Raw genomic sequence first — 21,758 nt, forward strand, 5'->3', positions numbered from 1 at the left:
AGATAAGTATTTGATATCAGAGAAAAAATCCCCATGTCATTGCCTACTCGGGGTGCACAGCTGTCACCGACACACATTTAATGTGAGCGAGTCAAAGATGCAATCTAATGGCTACCAATCTAGTCTTTGAGCAGGCCCAGACATCCCGTAATTTTTCATTTATTTTATTGCCACAAAATCGGAAATGCTCTGAGATGTGTGTGAGATGTGCAACGACAAGTTTTGAGAATGGTGATCAGCAATATCCAATGAGAGCTCGCCAGAGAAGATGCCAGTGAGATCATGAAGTTGTTTCACATCGTCCAGAAGGTGTAGACTCTCCAGCAGGAGCGATCACTACTACTAGTTTGTGTTTGTACTTACATTTAACCAAAGATGGTGTCAAATCGTTACAGCTCTGAAGTTCACAAGCACTGTTATTCAGTAAAAAATGCCAGCTAGATGTTTCAACTCTGTATGGCGATTGTGAATGTCTGACTGAATGTTTTGAGGCTGCTTTGAGCCACAGCTCATAGCTACTTTACAATCTAATCGCCTTGTTTCCACCAGACAGTGTGGTATAGAGAATCCTCATGACCAAGTTAAGAATTTTGTAGTGTGTGACCCCCTCCCATCTGTGTCACAATGTTTAGTGTGCGCACCACTACGTTGGCAACACAACAAAACTTTGTTTAATGTGAGAGACTCGACCATGTTAGGATTTTTAAAGTCATGTCGTGTCCACCCAGCTTAAGGGCTGTATTCAGACAGCCCTTGTTACGTTACAGACTTATTCTAAAATGGATTAAATTAATTTTTCCTCATCTACACACAATACCCCATAATGATAAAGAAAATTTTGCCCATTTTAAAAATAAATAAATGAGAAATTCCTTATTTATGTAAGTTTTCAGACCCTTTGCCATGAGACTCGAAATTGAGTTCAGGTGCATACTGTTTCCATTGATCATCCTTGAACACAGTGGCCTTCATCGTTCTGGAATGGAAGACATTTGGAACCACCAAGAATTTTCCTATAGCTGGCCTCCCGCCCAAACGGAGCAATCGGGGGTGAAGGGCCTCTGTCAGGGAGGTAACCAAGTATACAATGGTCATTTTGACAGAGCTCCAGAGTTCTTCTGTGGAGATGGTTGTCCTTCTGGGAGGTTCTTCCATCTCTGCAGGACTCCACCAATCAGGCCTATATGGTTGTGTCCAGACGAAAGCCACGCCTCAGTAAAAGGCACATGACGGCCCGCTTTGAATTTGCCAAAAGGCACCTAAAGGTCAAGATTCTCTGGTCTGATGAAACCAAGATTGAATTCTTTGGCCTGAATGCCAAGCCTCATGTCTGGAGGAAACCAGATACTGCTCATCACCTGGCCAATACCATCCCTATGATGAAGAATGGTAGTGCCCGCTGTGGGAATGTTTTTCAGCGGTAGGGACTGGGAGACGAGTCAAGCTCGAGGGAAAGATGAACTGAGCAAGGTACAGGGAGATCCATGATGAAAACCTGCTCCAGAGCGCTCAGGACTTCCGTTTGGGCGAAGGTTCACCTTCCAACAGGACAACGACCCTAAGCACACAGCCAAGACAATACAGGAGTGGCTTCATGACAAGCCTCTGAATGTCCTTGAGTTTCCCGGACTTGAACCGATAAACCATCTCTGGAGTGACCTGAAAATAGCTGTTCAGCAACGCTCCCCATCCAACCTGACAGAGCTTGAGAGGCTCTACATTGAAGAATGGGAGAAACTCCCCAAATACAGGTGTGCCAAGCTTGTAGCTTCATACCCTGGAAGACTCAAGACTGTATTTGCTGCCAAAGGTGCTTCAACAACTGAGTAGAGGGTCTGAGTACTTATGTCAATTTAATATTTAATTTGAATAACTATTTAATACATTTTAGAATCGGGCTGTAACTCAGTAAAATGTGGAAAAAAATGAAGGGGTCTGAATCCTTTCCGATTGCACTGTACCGCAACCCCTTGGGCCTTAATTCTTAAATATACTGTGATGGCTTGAGTCTGCATTTGAGCTAGATGGACAGAGATCAATAGCAGCTGCAGTCTATAAAGCTGCAGGTTGAAGCTCTTTTCTGCAGTAAGCTTGTCAGTGTTGGAGCTTTGAATAGTGCGTGAGCTTGGCAAGTCCTCCCTATCCCACAGTGCATCCCGTCCTCCCCCCATGTCTGGGAGCGCTGCAGCGTGACAGCGGGGATGCAGAGTCCCATCTGATCTGCAGCTCCTGGAAATACACGACTGTGCAGAGTATACACACACATTTTATTGCGCAGTGTACACACATGCATACATACAGCACACACAAACTAAATCAGCAACACTCACACACACACACGTCACAGGCTGCTCATCCATATAAAGATATCAATCATTGTTTATGTTGCGCTTTTGATTGGAGTGCTGCACACTAACTGCTACCATTAGTTACAAGTAACGTTCCTCTACTCTACCTTAAAGGTTGTTTAGGCTTACAGTACTGAAGGTGCGATCGCCAGCATCAATACTGTGCCCTTCTATGCTGCAGTGGAAATGCAACTCCTTCACTGACTGCATCAACCTTTTATAGATTTTGTTTTCATTTCTTTGTAGTACATTACCAATATCACTATTTCATGTATTGAGTACAGAACATATTTCATGACCTGGGAGTGATCTGTTTTTCTTGTTCTTGACAATGATCCAAGTTATGATCCAGAGGATAGTTATGATCAGGGGTTGGAACTGTTTCATTTTTAAAGGAACACAAACGGAACCACGAACGAAAGGGATCTATACTGTCCCGGAACAGAACTGTTATTTTAAAGCATAGGAACTGGAACAAAATGCCTGGAACATAAATAACTTTGTTATTTTATGTCCCACCAAAAAATGCAACAAATCGCCTATTCAAAGCCCTCAATCTGTCCTTCAGAAACATATTCGTGTCTGCCTGCAGAAGCGAGGTTAAGGCGAGGTTTGGCGGGTCATGTTTTGGAGGAGGCGTGACTCATCCTTCACCTTCCTTGCCCGTTGGGGAGTTGCAGCGATGAGACAAGATCAAAATTGGGGAGGGAAAAAAGGGGGTAAAATACCAACATGTTTTATTGATAATAATAAGTCCCTTTTTATAAAGTCCACTTAAGTACACTACCATTCAAAAGTTTGGGGTCACTTAGAAATGTCCTCGTTTTTGAAATAAAAGCAATTGATCATAAATACAGTGTAGACATTGTTAATGATGTAAATGACTATTGTAGCTGGAAACTGCTTATTTTTAATGGAATATCCTCATAGGCGTACAGAGACCCATTATCAGCAACCATCACTCCTGTGTTCCAATGGCACGTTGTGTTAACTAATCCAAGTTCCTAATTTTACAAGGCTAATTGATCATTAGAAACGCTTTTGCAGTTATGTTAGCACAGCTGAAAACTGTTGTTCTGATAAAAGAAGCAATAAGTAGTAGGGATGACCGGGGATATTGGCCGCCTTTAGACTAATTTGTGGGTTCAATTACAGGCTCAATATGGCCAGAAACAAATACCTTTCTTCTGAAACTCAGTCTATTCTTGTTCTGAGAAATTAAGGCTATTCCATGCGAGAAATTGCCAAGAAACTGAAGATCTCGTGCAACGCTGTGTACTACTCAAAAACATAGGTTTGTTGTAACATTTCAACTTCAAACCTGTTATAAATGTTTTGTGGCTGAATGCAGCATTGCTGTATTTTGTACTCAAAAGGTATTGCAGTTGAGTAGCCAACCTAGGCTACTGCTCAAATGTTGCTGTAATAGGCCTACATGTTTCTCCTTTGCATGGTGTTTTGTATATTCGTTGTCAAGTTTTAAAAACCAAAGGCAGACTGCAACATTTTAGTAGTCCAGCTAGGACTGTATAGCATGAGTCTCTACACTTTCCCTCTTGCTGCGCTCTATAACGGGACACACAAAAGCACTGTAACTGAAGTTGAATTCAGATGCGAGCGCATCAGGATGTAATTTCATAAAGTATATGACTAAACTCTTGACTCATCTATACTCGCTTGTGTGTCCTATTCGGCCCGCTGGCCTTGTTTGACAGATGTACGCTAGCCTTTTAACCACGTTATGACTGGCTTGTGGTCATTGTCCTTGCTAGTTTGATTGTGTTGACATTCCCAGTGTTAGTTACAGTTGCCCGTTTTGGTTCAAAATATTGAGTCATTGAAACTGAAACAGTGCATCCCGAATGGGTGGAGGCAGCAAACAATGGGTGTATTTGTAAATTGCCTCCAGTGTGCAGTCTGGGTCGTTCATAAATTCAGAGTGTTGTCAGATTCTGTTAATAAATTCAGAGCGCACACTAACACGAATGAGAGAACACGTCACTCTGACCATTTTACTAGCCCTAGGAGAGCTGGTTAGGCTGTTTTCATGTTGTCTAGAGTGTTAGTGACTAACTGTGCTGCTGCCAACAATTGAATAACTTTTTTTGTCAATGTTTACTGACACCGCTCCTATTCAGCGGGTGTTGCGCGTTGGTAAATGAATCATTTCTGCTACGCTCTGGCACACTCAGACGAGAGTATGCTGAAATTGAAGTAGATAGCCAGAGTGAATTTACAAACGCACACAATGTACCAGGCCAGCTGTGATTTACAACCTGATGGCAATATTTTTGGGACAACCAAGAAATGTACTGGTGAATTATATTAATCATGCATTGAACTGCATCCATCTATTCTGTCAACAACAATGCCTTACTGTACGTCATGGAATTTTCGGTCAAATATGACCGGTTTTTAGAACCCCTTTATGAAGTTTGTTTTGAAGCATAAACTGGGAATATGATACTTTTGACTATTATGATTGTCTGTTTCATGACTGCAAAGTAGTTAAAACGCTGTCAGTTCTACTTTAAGTGTCAATCTTCTCTCTGGTAGAACAAGTACCCATATGTCATACTTGAGTAAAAGTAAAGATACCTTAATAGAAAATGACTCAAGTAAAAGTGAAAGTCACCCAGTAAATACTACTTGAGTAAAAGTCCTAAAATATTTGGTCTTAAATATACTTCAAATGTAATTGGTAAAATATGCTTAAATGCCTTTATACTAAGCAAACCAGACGCCACAACTTTCTTTTTTTAAATGTCTATTTACGGATAGCCAGGGGCAGACTCCAATACATAGTTTACAAATGAAGCATTTGTGTTTAGTGAGTTGCCAGGTCACAGGCAGTGGGGATGACCAGGGATATTATCCTGATAAGTGTGTGATTGGACCTTTTTCCTGTCCTCCTAAGCATTTGAAATGTTACAAATACTTTTGAGTTTCAGGAAAAATGTATGGAGTAAAAAGTACATTATTTTACTTAGGAATATAGTAGAGTAAAAGTTGCCAAAAATATAAATAAAGTACAGATACCCCCAAAAACTACTAAAGTAGTACTTTAAAGTATTTTTACCTTAGTACTTTACATTACTGCTCACTCTACCCACCGGCAAAATTTCAGTTACATCTTGTGCCATAGGCTACACTTGTCTGTCTATCACGCATGTAAACAACTAACTTGCCTGCTCTGTCCCCACTTATTGGTGAAGTAACTTAATGAGCTAAATGTAAAAAAAATAAAAACGCTTGATTTTACTGGTTAAAAAGGAACAGAATCTCCCAAGTGGCACAGCGTTCTAAAGCATTGCATCGCAGTGCAAGAGGCGTCACTACAGACCCGGGTTCGATTCTACCAATTGGATATCACGAAATTAGGAAGAAAAGGGGTAAAATAACAATCAAAAAGGGAACCTTATAAACCTGTACTTGCCGGTCGGAACAGTGGAATGGAATGCAACAAAGTGTGTTTCTGCTCAGAATGAAACAATTGGAAAATAATTTTAGTTACAACCCCTGGTTATGGTATGACTGGACAAGTGAAGTGATTATCAGAGCAGAGAGGGAGGGAACAGTGCGCTCATGAGCAGGCAGATTCTGGTCTTACAAAAGGGAAATTGAGCAGCGGAGAGAATTCCTGTAAGCATCTTGTTGGCCATCTCCGTGTCGCATTCCGCAGGCTCGGCACGGGGCCCGAAACATAAAACACACAGAGCCCCCACAGTGACATCCTTAGGGGTATTGTGTCTGTTTCAATGCGTGTGCACCCACATGCATCTACCATTCATCACTCCGCAATAGAAGATGAATAATGTTCCCTCCTGCCTGGAGAGCCCCTAATGCCCCCTTGGTCCGGGTCCTGTAAATCCTCCTATGTTTCATACCACGCTCGTAAATGGTAGTCACGTTGAGTCCTGTTCTGTAACAGTTTAGATTTCTCCTGCAAGATTCACAAATGTTAAATGTTACTTCATGTAAGACTCGGTTTTCGCAAGACTCTCCCTCTCAGCTTTCCTCCCACAAGCTTTCTCTAAGATCGGCTGGACCGCAGTATGAAGTGGTGATATTCTTGTTTGGTTTCATCCTCAGCACTTCAGTATGATGTATTTCTCCTCCGTCTATCTACTGGTAGGGTCGCACTATATTGCTCTTTCAGATCAGCAGCTAAGTGTATTAGATTGGACACAGGCAGGAAAAACACTTTACGGTATTGAGATCCATCCACAGTTTTTCCTCGTTCAGCCCTAGACAGCCCTTTTAGTCTGTGTCATGCGGTCCCATATTCCCTCCAGAGCAGCCGTGGAGTTTATTTGCTTGACTTTGGGCCAGTGTGTGATGAGGCAGTTGCTGTTTGGATAGAGGGGGCCTGCTCCGCTCGCCTCACCCCATGTTGACTATCTGGGTGTTGCCGCTGGAACCCCTTCAAACCCCAGGAACGAGCTCGCACACACACACACACACACACACACACACACACACACACACACACACACACACACACACACACACACACACACACACACACACACACCCTGCACACCTGCCTGCCTGCCTGCCTGCCTGCCTGCTTGGGATTGAGGAATCTCAACCCAATCTAAACACACAGACGGGAAGTGTGTGTGTTTGTGGAATTGTGTTTAGAAGTGTTGATGTCTGTTTGTTGCTTTTCACAATGATTGTATACATATCGAACGGCTGTTATTTCAAATAGTCTTCTAACTCGTTTCCTCTCTCTAGCCACCCCCCCCCCAGTTCAGTCTTTCTCTCTCTGGCTGTGTATTTTACTTAGCTGTTGAAGAGGACTATACACATGAGATATATTGTATTATGCTTGTGAAGCTGTGGTACTTCGGGGACGAAAAAGCGCTCCAGAAACATAAAAATCTACATCTGTTAAAATATTTGTCTTTTTGTTCTGTGTGAAAGTCTTCACGGGAGATGTCCAATTTTTATTTCATTTTTGGCAGATTTTGGTCGGCCTCCATAAAGATTGCAGAGGGAGCAATAGCACAAGCAAGTAGAATTCCCCGATATTCTCTGGTGGGCTTTAAAAACCCCAACCTTCCTTAGCGAAGTTCCATCCAGCTAACTCTTCCCTTAAAGCAGTGGTCACCAACCTTTTATTGAGTCAAGATCAACTTTCGGAGTCAAAAAAGCAAGCCATGGTCTACCGCCCTTTAAAAAATGTTTTTTTAAACATGACTTCAAAAATGGTTGCCTATGCAACATTAACCTAATTTAAAACTCTTCTGTCAGAATGCGGTTTGTGCAGTAGGCGTAGTGCATTATCACAACATATTGGCTATGCTAGGCCTGACGACATTGTTGTTCTCAGGCCATATATTTCAAAACTCTAAATTTAATAACAAAATGTATCAGTGGTTGAAGCACTTATTATACTGGACTGATGGGACCTGCATCTGATGGTCAGTCTCGTTAGAGGGGGGCAGCAGCGGGTCCCTCCTCTCAGGGTCCCTGCTCTCTCCTTTGCTCCGGTGAGACTGACTAGAGACAGGGGTCTTCCACCTGATGGCGAAACTGGAGTCACACCACATTATTGATGCCTCGTGCACAAATTCATGTTGTTCCTATTACCAGAGAAAATGTCATATTCCTTGATATTGTTCCTACTACCAAAGGTAGTGTTGGCTTTAGGAATGACCACTAGTACCTGCTGGAGCGTGTGCTACGGGTAGGTGTTGCTATGGTGACCAGTGAGCTGAGATGAGGAGGGGCTTTACCTAGCAAAGACTTATATATGACCTGGAGCCAGTGGGTTTGTCGACGGATATGTAGTGAGGGCCAGCCAACAGGAGCATACAGGTCACAGTGGTGGGTAGTATATGGGGCTTTGGTGATAAAACGGATGGCACTATGATCGACTACATCCAGTTTGCTGTGTAGAGCGTTGGAGGCTATTTTGTAAATTACATCGCCGAAGTCAAGGATCGGTAGGATAGTCAGTTTTACGAGGGTATTTTTGGCGGCTTGACTGAAGGAGGCTTTGTTGTGAAATAGGAAGCCGATTCTAGATGTCATTTTGGATTGGAGATGCTTAATGTGAGTCTGGAAGGAGAGTTTACAGTCTAACCAGACACATAGGTATTTGTAGTTGTCCGCATATTCTAGGTCAGAACCGCCCAGAGTAATGATGCTAGTCGGACGGGAGGGTGCGGGCAGCAATCGGTTGAAGAGCAAGCACTTAGTTTTACTAACATTTAAAAGCAGTTGGAGGCCACAGAAGGAGTGTTGTAGGGCATTGAAGCTCGTTTGCAGGTTTGTTAGCACAGTGTCTAAAGAAGGGCCAGATAGATACAGAATTTTGTTGAACCCACCCCCATAGAGACTGCCAGAGGTCCGGGTTAGGGGAGGATTTAGCCGGCAGGGATGTCCTTGTCCCATTGTGCTCTAGTGACTCCTGTGGCAGGCCCGGCACATGCATGCTGACACGGTCGCCAGGTGTACGGTGTTTCCTCCAACACATTGGTGCGGCTGGCTTCCGGGTTAAGCGGGCGATGTGTCTAGAAGCAGTGCGGCTTGGTTGGGTCGTGTTTCGGAGGATGCATGGCTCTCGACCTTCGCCTCTCCCGAGTCGGTACGGGAGTTGCAGCGACGAGACGACTAACTACCAATTGGATACCACGAAAAGGGGGTAAAAGTAAACAATTATGTAAAAAAATTGTCACAATTAATCTAAGTTAACTCAAGAAATCTTTTAATTAATTAGGATATTTTTGCAGATGAGGTCTTGGTTGTGCAATTGTACATCTAAATAAGATGTTTGCAGTATTTCTCAAGTGAAAAATGTGCATGAAAACGTGTCGTTGAATTACAAATACTGCTAGTTAGGTACTGAAAAGTAGCCAATTACCAAGTACCATTCGTACTAAGGCAGTCTTCTACCAACATCGCTATTAGCCTATGATTTCAGCAGTGTAGGTGTCGCACGTGTGCCGTCATGGGGGCCAGTGGTGTTGCCACCACACTGAAGTGGTACTCATACAAATTTGTAGAAAATCTGCAAGGAAGAATGGGGGGCGGAATCCCTAAATGCAGATGTGCAATGCTGATAGACACCCAATATGACTCCGCTGTAATCACTAAGGTGCTTCTACAAAGTATTGTGTAGATGAGATTTGTTTTTCATTTTCAATAAATGTGCAAAGAACATGCTTTTCACTTTGTCATTATGGGATATTTTGTGCAGATGGGTGAGAGGGAGAATATTATTTATTTTTATCCATTTTGAATTCAGGCTGTAACACAACAACATGTGGAATAAGGGGTATGAATACTCTCTGAAGGCACCTTATCCATCAACTGACTCACAGGATTTTACTCAATTAATTGATGTCTCCGTTATGTACTGGAAAAACCTTTTGGTTACGATGGGTTGAAGATTTTCATGATACTCATTTTCTTTGTTTCTTTGAACGAACATTAAACCTGATTGGTTATTAAAAGTAGATGCATTGTGGCTGAAAGCAGTTTGATAGGCATTGATCATATACCAATAATAATCTATTTCCCAGACTTTTGCACACCATGGGTTGGGGCAGAATCACTCTCTTAGTGTTTATATGGAGACTAGAGATCATGCGCCTCCTATTTTTATCATTCCTGTTGTACCAGAGTCATAGATTACCATCTACACACACAGTCCTCTCTGTCAGTTGTTTTTGAAGTGTTGGCAGGCAGAGGCCTGTCCCTCTACAAGCAAGAGGGATAGAGAGACAGAACAAGGGGGCGTGAGAGAGGAAGAGGAGGCATGAGTGCGCGTACATCCACATGTGATTGTTTGTGTGCATTGTGCCCCTGTAACTACGTGCAAGAGAAAGAGGGAAAGAAAATATTAGAGGGTTTGTTGCATTCTGTCCGGGCTAATGCAGGCAGGCGGCGGGCGCTGCTCCCAGCCCCTCTGTAGAATAACATTATCTAACCCAAAACAACGGGAGAGTGATGGAGCCAGCCCACACAACCAGGCCCAGCTGCGCATGCAGGGACCGCAGCCAAACCAGCTGACGCAGCGCTGAAGCCCAGCCAAACCAAAACGCTGAAGCCCAGGCTGCAGCGTTACACTGCAGACAAGCGCTGCCTGGAAAACCGTACTCTATAGAGAGAGCGCAAGACAGACCTCCACCAAGTTAGGATGTTAGCACATACTGCAAAAGCCTTATGCAAGGTTATCCTTTTTATTATGTTCAAAATAACATGTTATGATGGATTATTTGACTTAAAGCAGTTTGTGGCCTGTTGTTCAGCAGTTGGAGCTGTACTGACCCCGCAAAACATATATTATGTCATATTCAGCATGGGTTCGAATCCAGCCACTGCTCTTTGACTCGACCTCTCCTACATTGACCTCTAGTAGAATGCTTCAACAACTGTATTAGTTGTTCAAGTAATAGCTTGAAGGGAAAGCCGCATACTGTATCGCTACAGCTAAAAGCCTATTGGTCTGCTCGATGGAACACATCTGATTCTTCTATTTACATCTGGCTGTAGCAATATTTATATCGAAGTAAAAAAAAAAAGATTGATCCTTTTCCAGCCAACAGCTGTCTGCGAATTAAAAAGGTCAAATATGTAACGTTGTCCTGTTTCATCAATCTCAACTGTCATTCTACTTTAGTAGGATAGGGACTTTAAAAATATCCAAAGCTGTTGATTTCCTGATTTTTAATCTCGCTTATCCAGCTGCAGGGCTGGAAACTCCAGAATCCAATTTGTACAGTCGAATCTGAACGTTGTCGAATTGATGTTGGATTGGGATGAGGAGAGGTTTCTCTTGATGGAACAGGGAAGAGCAGGCTTTTGGGTTTCTCTCTCGGCAAGAGAGGCGTTTGTGTCCTCTGTGAATATTTCTTTTTTAAGCAGTATTGTCAGTCAGTTTATTTAACCTTTTAGATATTAAATAAGATTTAAATTAGATAAACAGTCATACCCTTTTTTTTCGACACTTGCAACCATTTTCTATTCAAATGGAAGTAGCAGTGTAGCCTTGTCATTTGGAACTGGGATTCCATGGTATCCTTCAGACAAATTAGGACGACACACTTGTCACCCATTTTGAAAGTGTTACATAGTGAAATAGCATGAAGGTGAAGGGTAATGCCGTTTTGCCCTTGGACAACTACGGCTCTCATCATGTAAGTAACATTGAGCAATGACTTTGTTCCTCATTGTATGCCCTCTAGTGCCATCTGCTGGAATAAAGGTGTCTTTCTCTTATGGTGGAAATCAATTTGTAGTTCAAACAGGATAACATGCACAAATTGTCACATTGCAGGTTAGGTTTAGTCTGTTTTGTGCTCACCTTGGTCATTTCTGCCATTGTACTGTAGGTTCCATAGGCATATACTGCAGATATGCTATAGGGCTGCCATAAATACACCAGAATAGTGTTCATTTGTTGTAGGCAAATGCTTTGGCAAAATAAATAGATAATTCAACACCAATAGAGTAGATCTATAAGATCAGTTTTTGCTGATTTTTTATGAATGTATTATTCAGAGCATTTCTTTACTCATCAGAAGCATTCATCCTCTGACATAGTATTTTCCACCACAAGATGGAGTTTAGGGCAGCAAAATGCATAACTTTCCAGAAGTGGCACACGATTATGCGAGACACTTTGTATTTGCATGTCTCTCCACACGTTGGTCTTCCAGAATTCTGTCAGCGTGTCTGTCCATACTAATAGTGAGAATCAGGGATATGTTGTTCAGAGAGATGTTTAGGTCAGAAGCTGACTGTTTGTGGAGATTTACAGAGTTGTTTACAGAGTTGTGCTTGCCTTCTCCTTTTGGTTCTGACACTTGTAATAAAGATCTTTTTAAAGAAGACAAAGCTCCAGCTGCCTCGTCTCCACAGCCTGTCCAGAGTACAATGTTTAAACTGACAGCGTGGCACACAGCCCAGGGACTCACGCACCCACCGGCCAGGGTTTCCGTCATGAAAATGTGTCACCGGACATTTGACCGGCAGCTTCTCAATTCACCTGACATTTGAGAAAATCTCCCTCAATCTCTTGTCTCACCCACTCAGACAAACAAATAGACACACAGGAATACATTACCACCCCCACACACTTCCTTACACTCTATGGTGACACCCTCCCCTTTTCACACACACAAACACAGTGGTGCTTGTGAGGTGCCTTCAAAAAGTATTCATACCCCTTGACTTATTCCACGTTTTGTTGTTGCAGTCTGATTTCAAAATGGATTAAATGTTTTTTTTTCTCACACATCTACACACAAATACCCCATAATGTCAAAGTGTAAACATGTCTCATTTACATAAGTATTCACACCCCTGAGTCAATACATGTTACCTTTGGCAGTGATTACAGCTGTGCATCTTTTTGGTTAAGTCTCTATGAGCTTGGCACACTTGGATTGTAAAATATTTGTACATTTTATTCTTTTACAATTCAAACTCTGTCAAGTTGGTTGTTGATCATTGCTAGACAGCCATTTTCATTTCTTACCATATATTTTAAAGCTGATTTAAGTCAAAAATATAACTAGGTCACTCAGTAATGTTCAACGTCGTCTTGGTAAGCAACTCCAGTGTATATTTTGCCTTGTTTTTTTAGGTTATGTCCTGCTGAATTTGTCTCCCAGTGTCTGTTGAAAAGCAGACTGAACCAGGTGTTCCTCTAGAATTTTGCCTGTGCCTGGCTCTATTACATTTATTTGTATCCTAAAAAAAACTCCCTATTCCTTACCAGTGACAAGCATACTCATAACTTGATGCAGCCACCACCATGCCTGAAAATATGAAGTGGTACTCAGTGTTGTGTTGATTTGCCCCAATCCCAAAAATGTTTTGTTGCAGGTTTACTTTAGTGTCTTATTGCACGCAGGATGCATGTTTTGGAATACTTGTATTCTGTACTGGCGTCTTTCTTTTCACTCTGTCATTTCGGTTAGTATTGTGGAGTAACTACAATGTTGATCCATCCTTCGTTTTCTCCCATCTCAGCCATTAAAATCTCTGTTTTTAAGTTACCATTTGCCTCATTGTGAAATCGCTGAGTTGTTTCCTTCCTCACTCCGGTAACTGAGTTAGGAAGGACGTCTGTATCTTTGTAGTGACTGGGTGTATTGATACACCATCCAAAGTGTAATTAATAACTTCACCATGTTCAAGGTGATGTTCAATGTCTGCTTGTACTATTCTCACCCGTCGACCAATAGGTGCCCTTTGCAAGGCATTGGAAAACCTCCCTGGTCTTTGTGGTTGATTGTTTTGAAATTCTCATCACAACTGAGGGAGCTTACAGATAATTGTATGTGTTTTTATTTATTTATTTTTATTTCACCTTTATTTAAACAGGTAGGCTAGTTGAGAACAAGTTCTCAATTGCAACTGCGAACTGGCCAAGATAAAGCGTAGCAATTCGACACATACAACAACAGTTACACATGAAATAAACAAAACATACAGTCAATATTACAGTAGAACAAAAGAAAACAAAAAGTCTATATACAGGGTGGCGAAGTAATTACAATATAGCTATTAAACACTGGAATGGTAGATCGGCAGAAGATGAATGTGCAGGTAGAGATACTGGGATGCAAAGGAGAAAAAAATAAATACCAGTATGGGGATGAGGTAGGTAGATAGATGGGCTGTTTACAGATAGGCTAAGTACAGGTGCAGTGATCTGTAAACTGCTCTGACAGCTGGCGCTTAAAGCTAGTGAGGGAGATGTGAGTCTCCAGCTTCAGAGATTTTTGCAATTCGTTCCAGTCATGGGCAGCAGAGAACTGGAAGGAAAGACGACCAAAGGAGGAATTGGCTTTGGGGGTGACCAGTGAGATATACCTGCTGGAGCGCGTGCTACGAATGGGTGCTGCTATGGTGACCAGTGAGCTGAGATAAGGCGGGGCTTTACCTAGCAGAGACTTGTAGATAACCTGGAGCCAGTGGGTTTGGCGACGAGTATGAAGCGAGGGCCAACCAACGAGAGCGTACAGGTCGCAATGGTGGCTAGTGTATTGGGCTTTGGTGACAAAACGGATAGCACTGTGATAGACTGCATTCAGTTTGTTGAGTAGAGTGTTGGAGGCCATTTAATAGAGGACATCACCGAAGTCGAGGATCGGTAGGATGGTCAGTTTTACGAGGGTATGTTTGGCAGCATGAGTGAAGAATGCTTTGTTGAGATATAGGAAGCCGATTATAGATTTAATTTTGTATTGGAGATGCTTAATGTAAGTCTGGAAGGAGAGTTTACAGTCTAACCAGACACCCAGGTATTTGTAGTTGTCCACGTATTCTAAGTCAGAGCCGTCCAGAGTAGTGATGCTGGACGGGCGAGCAGCGATCGATTGAAAAGCATGCATTTAGTTTTACTTGCGTTTAAGAGCAGTTGGAGGCCACGGAAGGAGAGTTGTATGGCATTGAAGCTCGTCTGGAGGTTAGTTAACACAGTGTCCAAGGAGGGGCCAGAAGTATACAGAATGGTGTCGTCTGCATAGAGGTGGATCAGAGAATTACCAGCAGCAAGAGCAACATCATTGATGTATACAGAAAAGAGAGTCGGCCCGAGAATTGAACCATGTGGCACACCCATAGACACTGTCAGAGGTCCAGACAACAGGCCCTCCGATTTGACACACTGAACTCTTATCAGAGAAGTAGTTGGTAAACCAGGCGAGGCAATCATTTGAGAAACCAGGGTACAGAGATGAGGGAGTCATTCAAAAATCATGGTTAACACTATTATTGCATCCATGACAATTATTATGTGACTTGTTCAGCACATTTTTACTGCTGAACGTATTTAGGCGTGCTGTAACAAAGGAGTTGCATTAACAAAGGTCCGGTGTGGCTCAGTTGGTAGAGCATGGCGCTTGCAACGCTTGGTTCGATTCCCACGGGGGAAAACGTATGAAAAATGTATGCACCTACCACTTACTGTAAGTCTGGATAAGAGCTTCTGCTAAATGACTAAACGTGTTGAATACTGATTTGACTCCAGGCATTTCAGCTTTTCATTTTTAAGTTGTTAACATTTCTAAAAATGTAATTCTGCCTTCACATTATTGGGTATTGTGTGTAGGTGACGCAAGGTCGTTGGTTACTCCCGTTGCGTTGGCGCCATGTCATTCTTTGGTTACTAGGCGTAACCCCCATTTCCAGTTGCTAGCCAAGCACAAAGTCATGCGTCATCGACAACTTTATTACTGGAACTATCAGATGGACATAATTTTAAACTAGGTATGTCATCCGGTATCAGTCCTATACAGTGGGCTTCAAAAGCATTGGGACAGCGATCCATTTTTTTGGTTGTTTTGACTCTGTACTCCAGCACTTTGGTTTTGAAATTATAGAATGACTGAGGTTTATTTTATTTTTATTTTTTTTACTGAAGTGCAAAAGCCTAAAGTGCTCTACACCCCTGTGCATCTAGGTATGAGCTGTTCAGGCATCAAATGACCGTTGGAAAGAGGAGATATAGAAAGTTTAATAGACAAAGTTAGTAAAACAATTACTTATAATCATTAGTAAACATATCGGTTTGGGCTTCTTGCTGTTCATATGCAATTATGTTCCGGCCTGCCGACCTTCTGCTCAAGAAAAAATTGGCACGCGACTGAATCTAGTTGATGATCCCTGCTATAGGTAGAGGGAGGAATGCTAACCTTGAGGCATTTATGTAAAATGTTGACTTAGTCATGCATTAACTATTTTAAGTTCAAATTTGCCTTAAGCGCAATTCAGGGTTCACCCCATTATTTGGGACGCTGAACACTAAAAGTAGGGGTCTGTGTTGAGAAGCCTATGTTAATGTGTTATGATGCAGATGTTGCAACTTTTTTATTTATTTTGTATTTATTTATTTATTTAGATAGAGGCGTGCAATTTATTCAGATAAACAAACTTTTCAATGGCGTGTAGAAACACTGCTGTCTTGTCTGGCCTCTTGGCAGTGTGTGGTTCCAGCTGAGTAAACCCTGCTGTGTTCATCTGAAAAGAGAGCTCTCCCTCTTCTTTAAATGAGAACTCTTTCTCCCTCCCTAGACCATGTTTTCATATGTTAGATGTGTACCTATGCTAACATTTGAAAGTGCCAGCAAGCTGTAATGCTATTGATGTAGCTAGCTCTAATCCTAGTAGTGATAGTCCCTTGGCTCTGCACCATGGCACCTGACCCCCGTTGCGCTTTTTCCGTTTCCAGGGAGACAGAGGAACAGGCTGGAGCCAATGGACACTATCTTCGTCAAGCAAGTGAAGGAGGGAGGCCCTGCCCACGGAGCTGGACTCTGTACAGGTAACAACAGCATGACTCATGTTTAGTGCCACTGATTTGGGAAAGGGAAGTGGGATACCTAGTCAGTTGCACAAATGAATGCATTTAACCGAAATGTGTCTTCCGCATTCAACCCAACCCCTCTAAATCAGAGAGGTGTGGGGGGCTGCCTTAATCGACATCCACATCATAGGCGCCTGGGGAGCAGTTATTGTTGGGGGTTAACTGCCTTGCTCAAGGAGCAGATTTTTCCACCTTGCTGACCTTTCGGTTACTGGCCCAACGCTTTTAACCACTAGACTACCTGCTGCCCCTGATTTGACAACACAATATAGATACTTTTCTCTGACGCTTGTGGATTCTCAAGACCACATTCACTTCTATATCAATTGCTTGTTGTCAAAACAAAGATTTGTCTTGTCATCTAATTTAATTAAAGCCAAATCAGAGAATGTGGTCACCATATACGCATGCAATGCCACTGTACTCTCAGTGCTGTTGGTTGCCTACATGGCAGGAACGGTAAAGTGGCACAGGCTAGGGTTTACTATTTTCCCGGTATTTTTACAAATGTTCCATCCAAGAATAAATTACTTCCTGGTATTTCCTGCCGAAACTGGAAGTGTCATTCTAAAACGTATAAATATATCTGGATTTGATTAGAGCTTTGATCATCAACATGAACATTCAAGCCTGATGCTACCTAAGCCTGATGAGCCATACAAATAAGGACATTTTATGAGCCCAAGCCGTTATCCAATACATAGCCTATGCTATGGGGCGCGTTGGACAAGTAACCAAAAGGTTGCAAGTTCAAATCCCCCAGCTGGTACAAATCTGTCGTTCTGCCCCCGAACAGGCAGTTAACTCACTGTTCCTAGGCCGTCATTGAAAATAAGAATTTGTTCTTAACTGACATGCCTAGTTAAATAAAGGTAAAATAATAAATAAATAAAAATATAGGCTACCGCACATTATGCACAACAGAAAAACATTGAGGACATTAGATGTCGCTGTGCTCTCTTGGGTAATACATTAAACATGCTCCAATAGCCTAATATTTTTGAATGTGTGGACTGTATTGTATTATACTGTATTATATGGATTAGAATTTGAACCTCATTGGAGCCATGAAGGTTGGCGAGAACATGCCATGCTGGTGCAGAACATGCGACCCACAAAGTTCCAGTTATAGGCTAGTGAATTTGATTTTAAAATATAATATTTTACATTTGTATAATTAGTAGGCTGGCACATATATACAGTGGCAAGAAAAGGTATGTGAACCCTTTGGTATTACCTGGATTTCTGCATAAATTGGTTATCAAATTTGATCTGATCTTCATCTAAGTCACACAATAGACAAACATAGTGTGCTTAAACTAATAACACACTAATTATTGTATTTTTCATGTCTATATTCAATACATAATTTAACCATTCACAGTGTAGGTTGGAAAACGTATGTGAACCCCTAGGCTAATGACTTCTCGAAAAGCTAAAAACATTCACAAAATTTGAGTTTGCTATTCTCAAGAAGCATTGCCTGATGTGAACCATGCCTCGAACAAAAGATATCTCAGAAGACCTTAGATTAAGAATAGTTGACTTTGCATCAAGCTGGAAATGGTTACAAAAGTATCTCTAAAAGCCTTGATGTTCATCAGTCCAGGTAAGACAAATGTTATATATATGGAGAAAGTTCAGCACTGCTGCTATTCTCCCTATGAGTGGCTATCCTGCAAAGATGACACCAAGAGCACAGTGCAGAATGCTCAATGAGGTTAAGAAGAATCCTATAGTGTCAGCTAAAAACTTACAGAAATCTCTGGAACATGCTAACATCTCTGTTGACGAGTCTAAGATACGTAAAACACTAAACAAGAATGGTGTTCGTGGGAGGACACAATAGAAGAAGCCACTGCTGTCCAAAAAGACCACACGTCTGAAGTCTGCAAAAGTGTACCTGGATGTTCCACAGTGCTACTGGTAAAATATTCTGTGGACAGATGAAACTACAATTGAGTTGTTTGGAAGGAACACTCAACACTATGTGTGGAGAAAAAAAAGGTACAGCACTTCAACATCATCCCAACTGTAAAGTATGGTGGAGGGAGCATCATGGTTTGGGGCTGCTTAGCTCCCTCAGGGCCTGAACAGCTTGCTATCATCGACAGACAAATGTTTTCCCAAGTTTATCAAGACCTTTTGCAGGAGAATGTTAGGCTATCTGTCCGCCAATTGAAGCTCAACATAAGTTGGGTAATGCAACAGGACAATGACCCAAAACACCGAAGTAAATCAACAACAGAATGGCTTCAACAGAAGAAAATATGCCTTCTGGAGTGGCCCAGATGCTGTGGCATGACCTGGAGGGAGTTGAAAGTCTGTGTTGCCCAGCAACAGCCCCAAAACATCACTGCTCTAGAGGAGATCTGCATGGAGGAATGGGCCAAAATACCAGCAACAGTGTGTGAAAACCTTGTGAAGACTTACAGAACATGTTTGACCTCTGTTATTGCCAACAAAGGGTATATAACAAAGTATTGAAACACTTTTGTTATTGACCAAATACTTATTTTCCACCATAATTTGCAAATAAATTCATAAAAAACCCTACAATGTGATTTTCTGGATTTGTTTTTCTCATTTTGTCTGTCATAGTTGAAGTGTACCTATGATAAATTACAGGCCTCATCTTTTTAAGTGGGAGAACTTTCACAATTGGTGGCTGACTAAATACTTTTTGCCCCACTGTATATATTGTTTTGTTATTTGTTAACGCTGATGTTGGACGATTAGGCCTGACCCACCGTGGGGTGTTCCAATTCACCCTATAGGTGTTCAGCGTGGTTGAGGTCAGGGCTCTGTGCAGGCCAGTCAAGTTATTCCACACCGATCTCTGCAAACCATTTCTCTTTGAACCTCACTTTTCCACTTCATAATAACAGCACTTGCAGTTGACCGGAGCAGTTCTAGCAGGGCAGAAATTTGACGAACTGACTTGTTGGAAAGGTGGCATCCTATGACGGTGCCACGTTGAAAGTCACTGAGCTCTTCAGTACAGGCCATTCTACTGCCACCGTTTTGTCTATGGAGAGTGTATGGCTGTATGCTCTATTTTATACACCTGTCAGCAATCGTGTGGCTGAAATTGCCGAATCCACTCATTTGAAGGGGTGTCCACATACGTTTGTGTATTGTACACTCATTGTGAACTGTCCTCCATACTGAGATGCGCTATCTGTCCCCACCCTGAGCATTGATGATTGATCATGCAGATAGCAGAGGGCAGGCTGTGTCCCGTAGAGAAGCCAGATTTAGACATTGCATATAGTTTAACAGTTCTATTTGACGTCGTGCTGTTCATGGGAATTATTTATTATAATTTATTGGTTTCTCACAGTTATTTATACTGGGAAAAGGGAGTGGTTCTGGGTGGCTGATCTTGGTATCCCGGTTTCCGTTATTCAACCCTAGCACAGACACACAGCCTAGCTTTCTCTTTTACTACTGAATAGCCACTTTCCTGGGAAAGGGGAGTGCACTGGTTTCCCCACAATTAGCTCTACTCTGTCCATAACTCCCTCTAACCAGCTTCCTGTAGATATCCTCTTCCCGAAAACTTGAATGAAAAGCTCTGCGTCCTCAATGGCACCCTATTCCCTATAAAGTGCACTACTTCTGACCAGAGCCCTATGGGGTGCGCTATATATAGAGTATAGGGTGTCATTTTAATTTGGGACATAGGCAACGTGTACAGTAGGGTTGACTATAAACACATTTATGCCGTGTCACTATTCCCCTTTGATCCCAACACAGTCTTATCTGTGTGAGGGGAAATGCTACAGTACTGAGAGCTACATCCTTACCCAAAATGAGGGATTATTGGGCACACAGCATCACATTTTAAAATTGTCATATGGCGTTGCAACCATCCACTGTCAATAATTGTGTTTTTCTTTTCATATGCTACATGTCCATTGGAGACACATTCAATGTGTTTTCAATGTGAATTCTCTTCCCTTCAGGGGACCGGATTGTAAAGGTGAACAGAGAAAGTATCATTGGAAAGACGTACTCCCAAGTGATCGCTTTGATACAGAACAGGTAAGGGACTGCCTGCTTCTCTTAAACATCACTCTCATGGAGTTTTACATGAAGAAGGGGGGTTATTTTGAAACAATGCTAATAGGTTGCAGGAAACCTTACCAGGAAGTGCCTTATTAAAGTATTTAAGGCTATGCACATTTCAAAAACCTTGTCTCGTTTCGGTGCTATCGAGATTAGATTAAGTGAAAATGAACAGCCTTTTGTTATTCTAATCATTCAAACTAAATATTTTAAATGAAACATAAACCGTTTCCTTCTCTGGAAATTCAAAGGGTGCTATGTGGTGTCACTGAAATGCAGTTTCTCCAGGCACTTTTTCAAATGTTGCTCTACCCATTTAACATTCCTTGGAAATTGGCACACAGACATTGTTGAGCAATCCATGCGCCCATGGCATATATAACTGTCAGTTCCCAATGTTACTAAACCTTTACCCTCCTACTCATGAACATACGTTAAAGCTAAGCCTAAACTATACAAAAAAAGGTTTAGTTGTTACATGAACTATGTTGATTGTGCACACTACTGCTCCAACTCATAAGCGGAATCTCTACTACTTTTGTCCCTCTCACAGCGACACCTCGTTGGAACTATGTGTGATGCCAAAAGATGAGGACATTTTGCAGTTGGTAAGTCGAATTAATTTAAGACCGTCCTCCTAACTTTGTGCTTGAGTATCTTCTTTGATTATTGTTGACTAGAGAATTGAAGTCACTTGTGAAGGTTTATGGGAATCATGAATTGATCATTGTTTTTGCCTAAAGTGGGATGGGTAGTTACTTTGTACTTTTTCTCAGAAGGTAGTTGTTCCCATATCCTCGGAAATGTACATACACTTAGGTTGGAGTCATTAAAACTAGTTTTTCAACCACTCCACAAATTCATTTCTTGTTAACAAACTATAGTTTTGGCAAGTTTTGCAAGACATCTCCTTTGTGTATGATACAAGTAATTTTTACAGTAATTGTTTACAGACAGATTATTTCACTTGTAATTCACTGTATCACAATTCCAGTGTGTCAGAAGTT

The 21,758-nt window shown here is 41.9% G+C and overlaps 1 protein-coding gene across 4 annotated transcripts in view; it reads left to right on the forward strand.

The window, feature by feature from the left end:
• Positions 1–21,758, forward strand: part of LOC124039718 (rho GTPase-activating protein 21-like) — a 61,322-nt gene that overhangs the window by 14,777 nt on the left and 24,787 nt on the right. For all 4 annotated transcript variants that reach the window (XM_046355987.1, XM_046355989.1, XM_046355988.1 and 1 more), the window contains exons 4-6: positions 16,546–16,638; positions 20,649–20,727; positions 21,305–21,359. In XM_046355987.1, coding sequence (XP_046211943.1) covers positions 16,546–16,638; positions 20,649–20,727; positions 21,305–21,359 — 227 coding nt within the window. The remainder of the gene's footprint in view (positions 1–16,545; positions 16,639–20,648; positions 20,728–21,304; positions 21,360–21,758) is intronic.

This window comes from Oncorhynchus gorbuscha, linkage group LG07, assembly GCF_021184085.1.
Source record: "Oncorhynchus gorbuscha isolate QuinsamMale2020 ecotype Even-year linkage group LG07, OgorEven_v1.0, whole genome shotgun sequence".
In the NCBI taxonomy this organism is placed as follows: domain Eukaryota; kingdom Metazoa; phylum Chordata; class Actinopteri; order Salmoniformes; family Salmonidae; genus Oncorhynchus; species Oncorhynchus gorbuscha.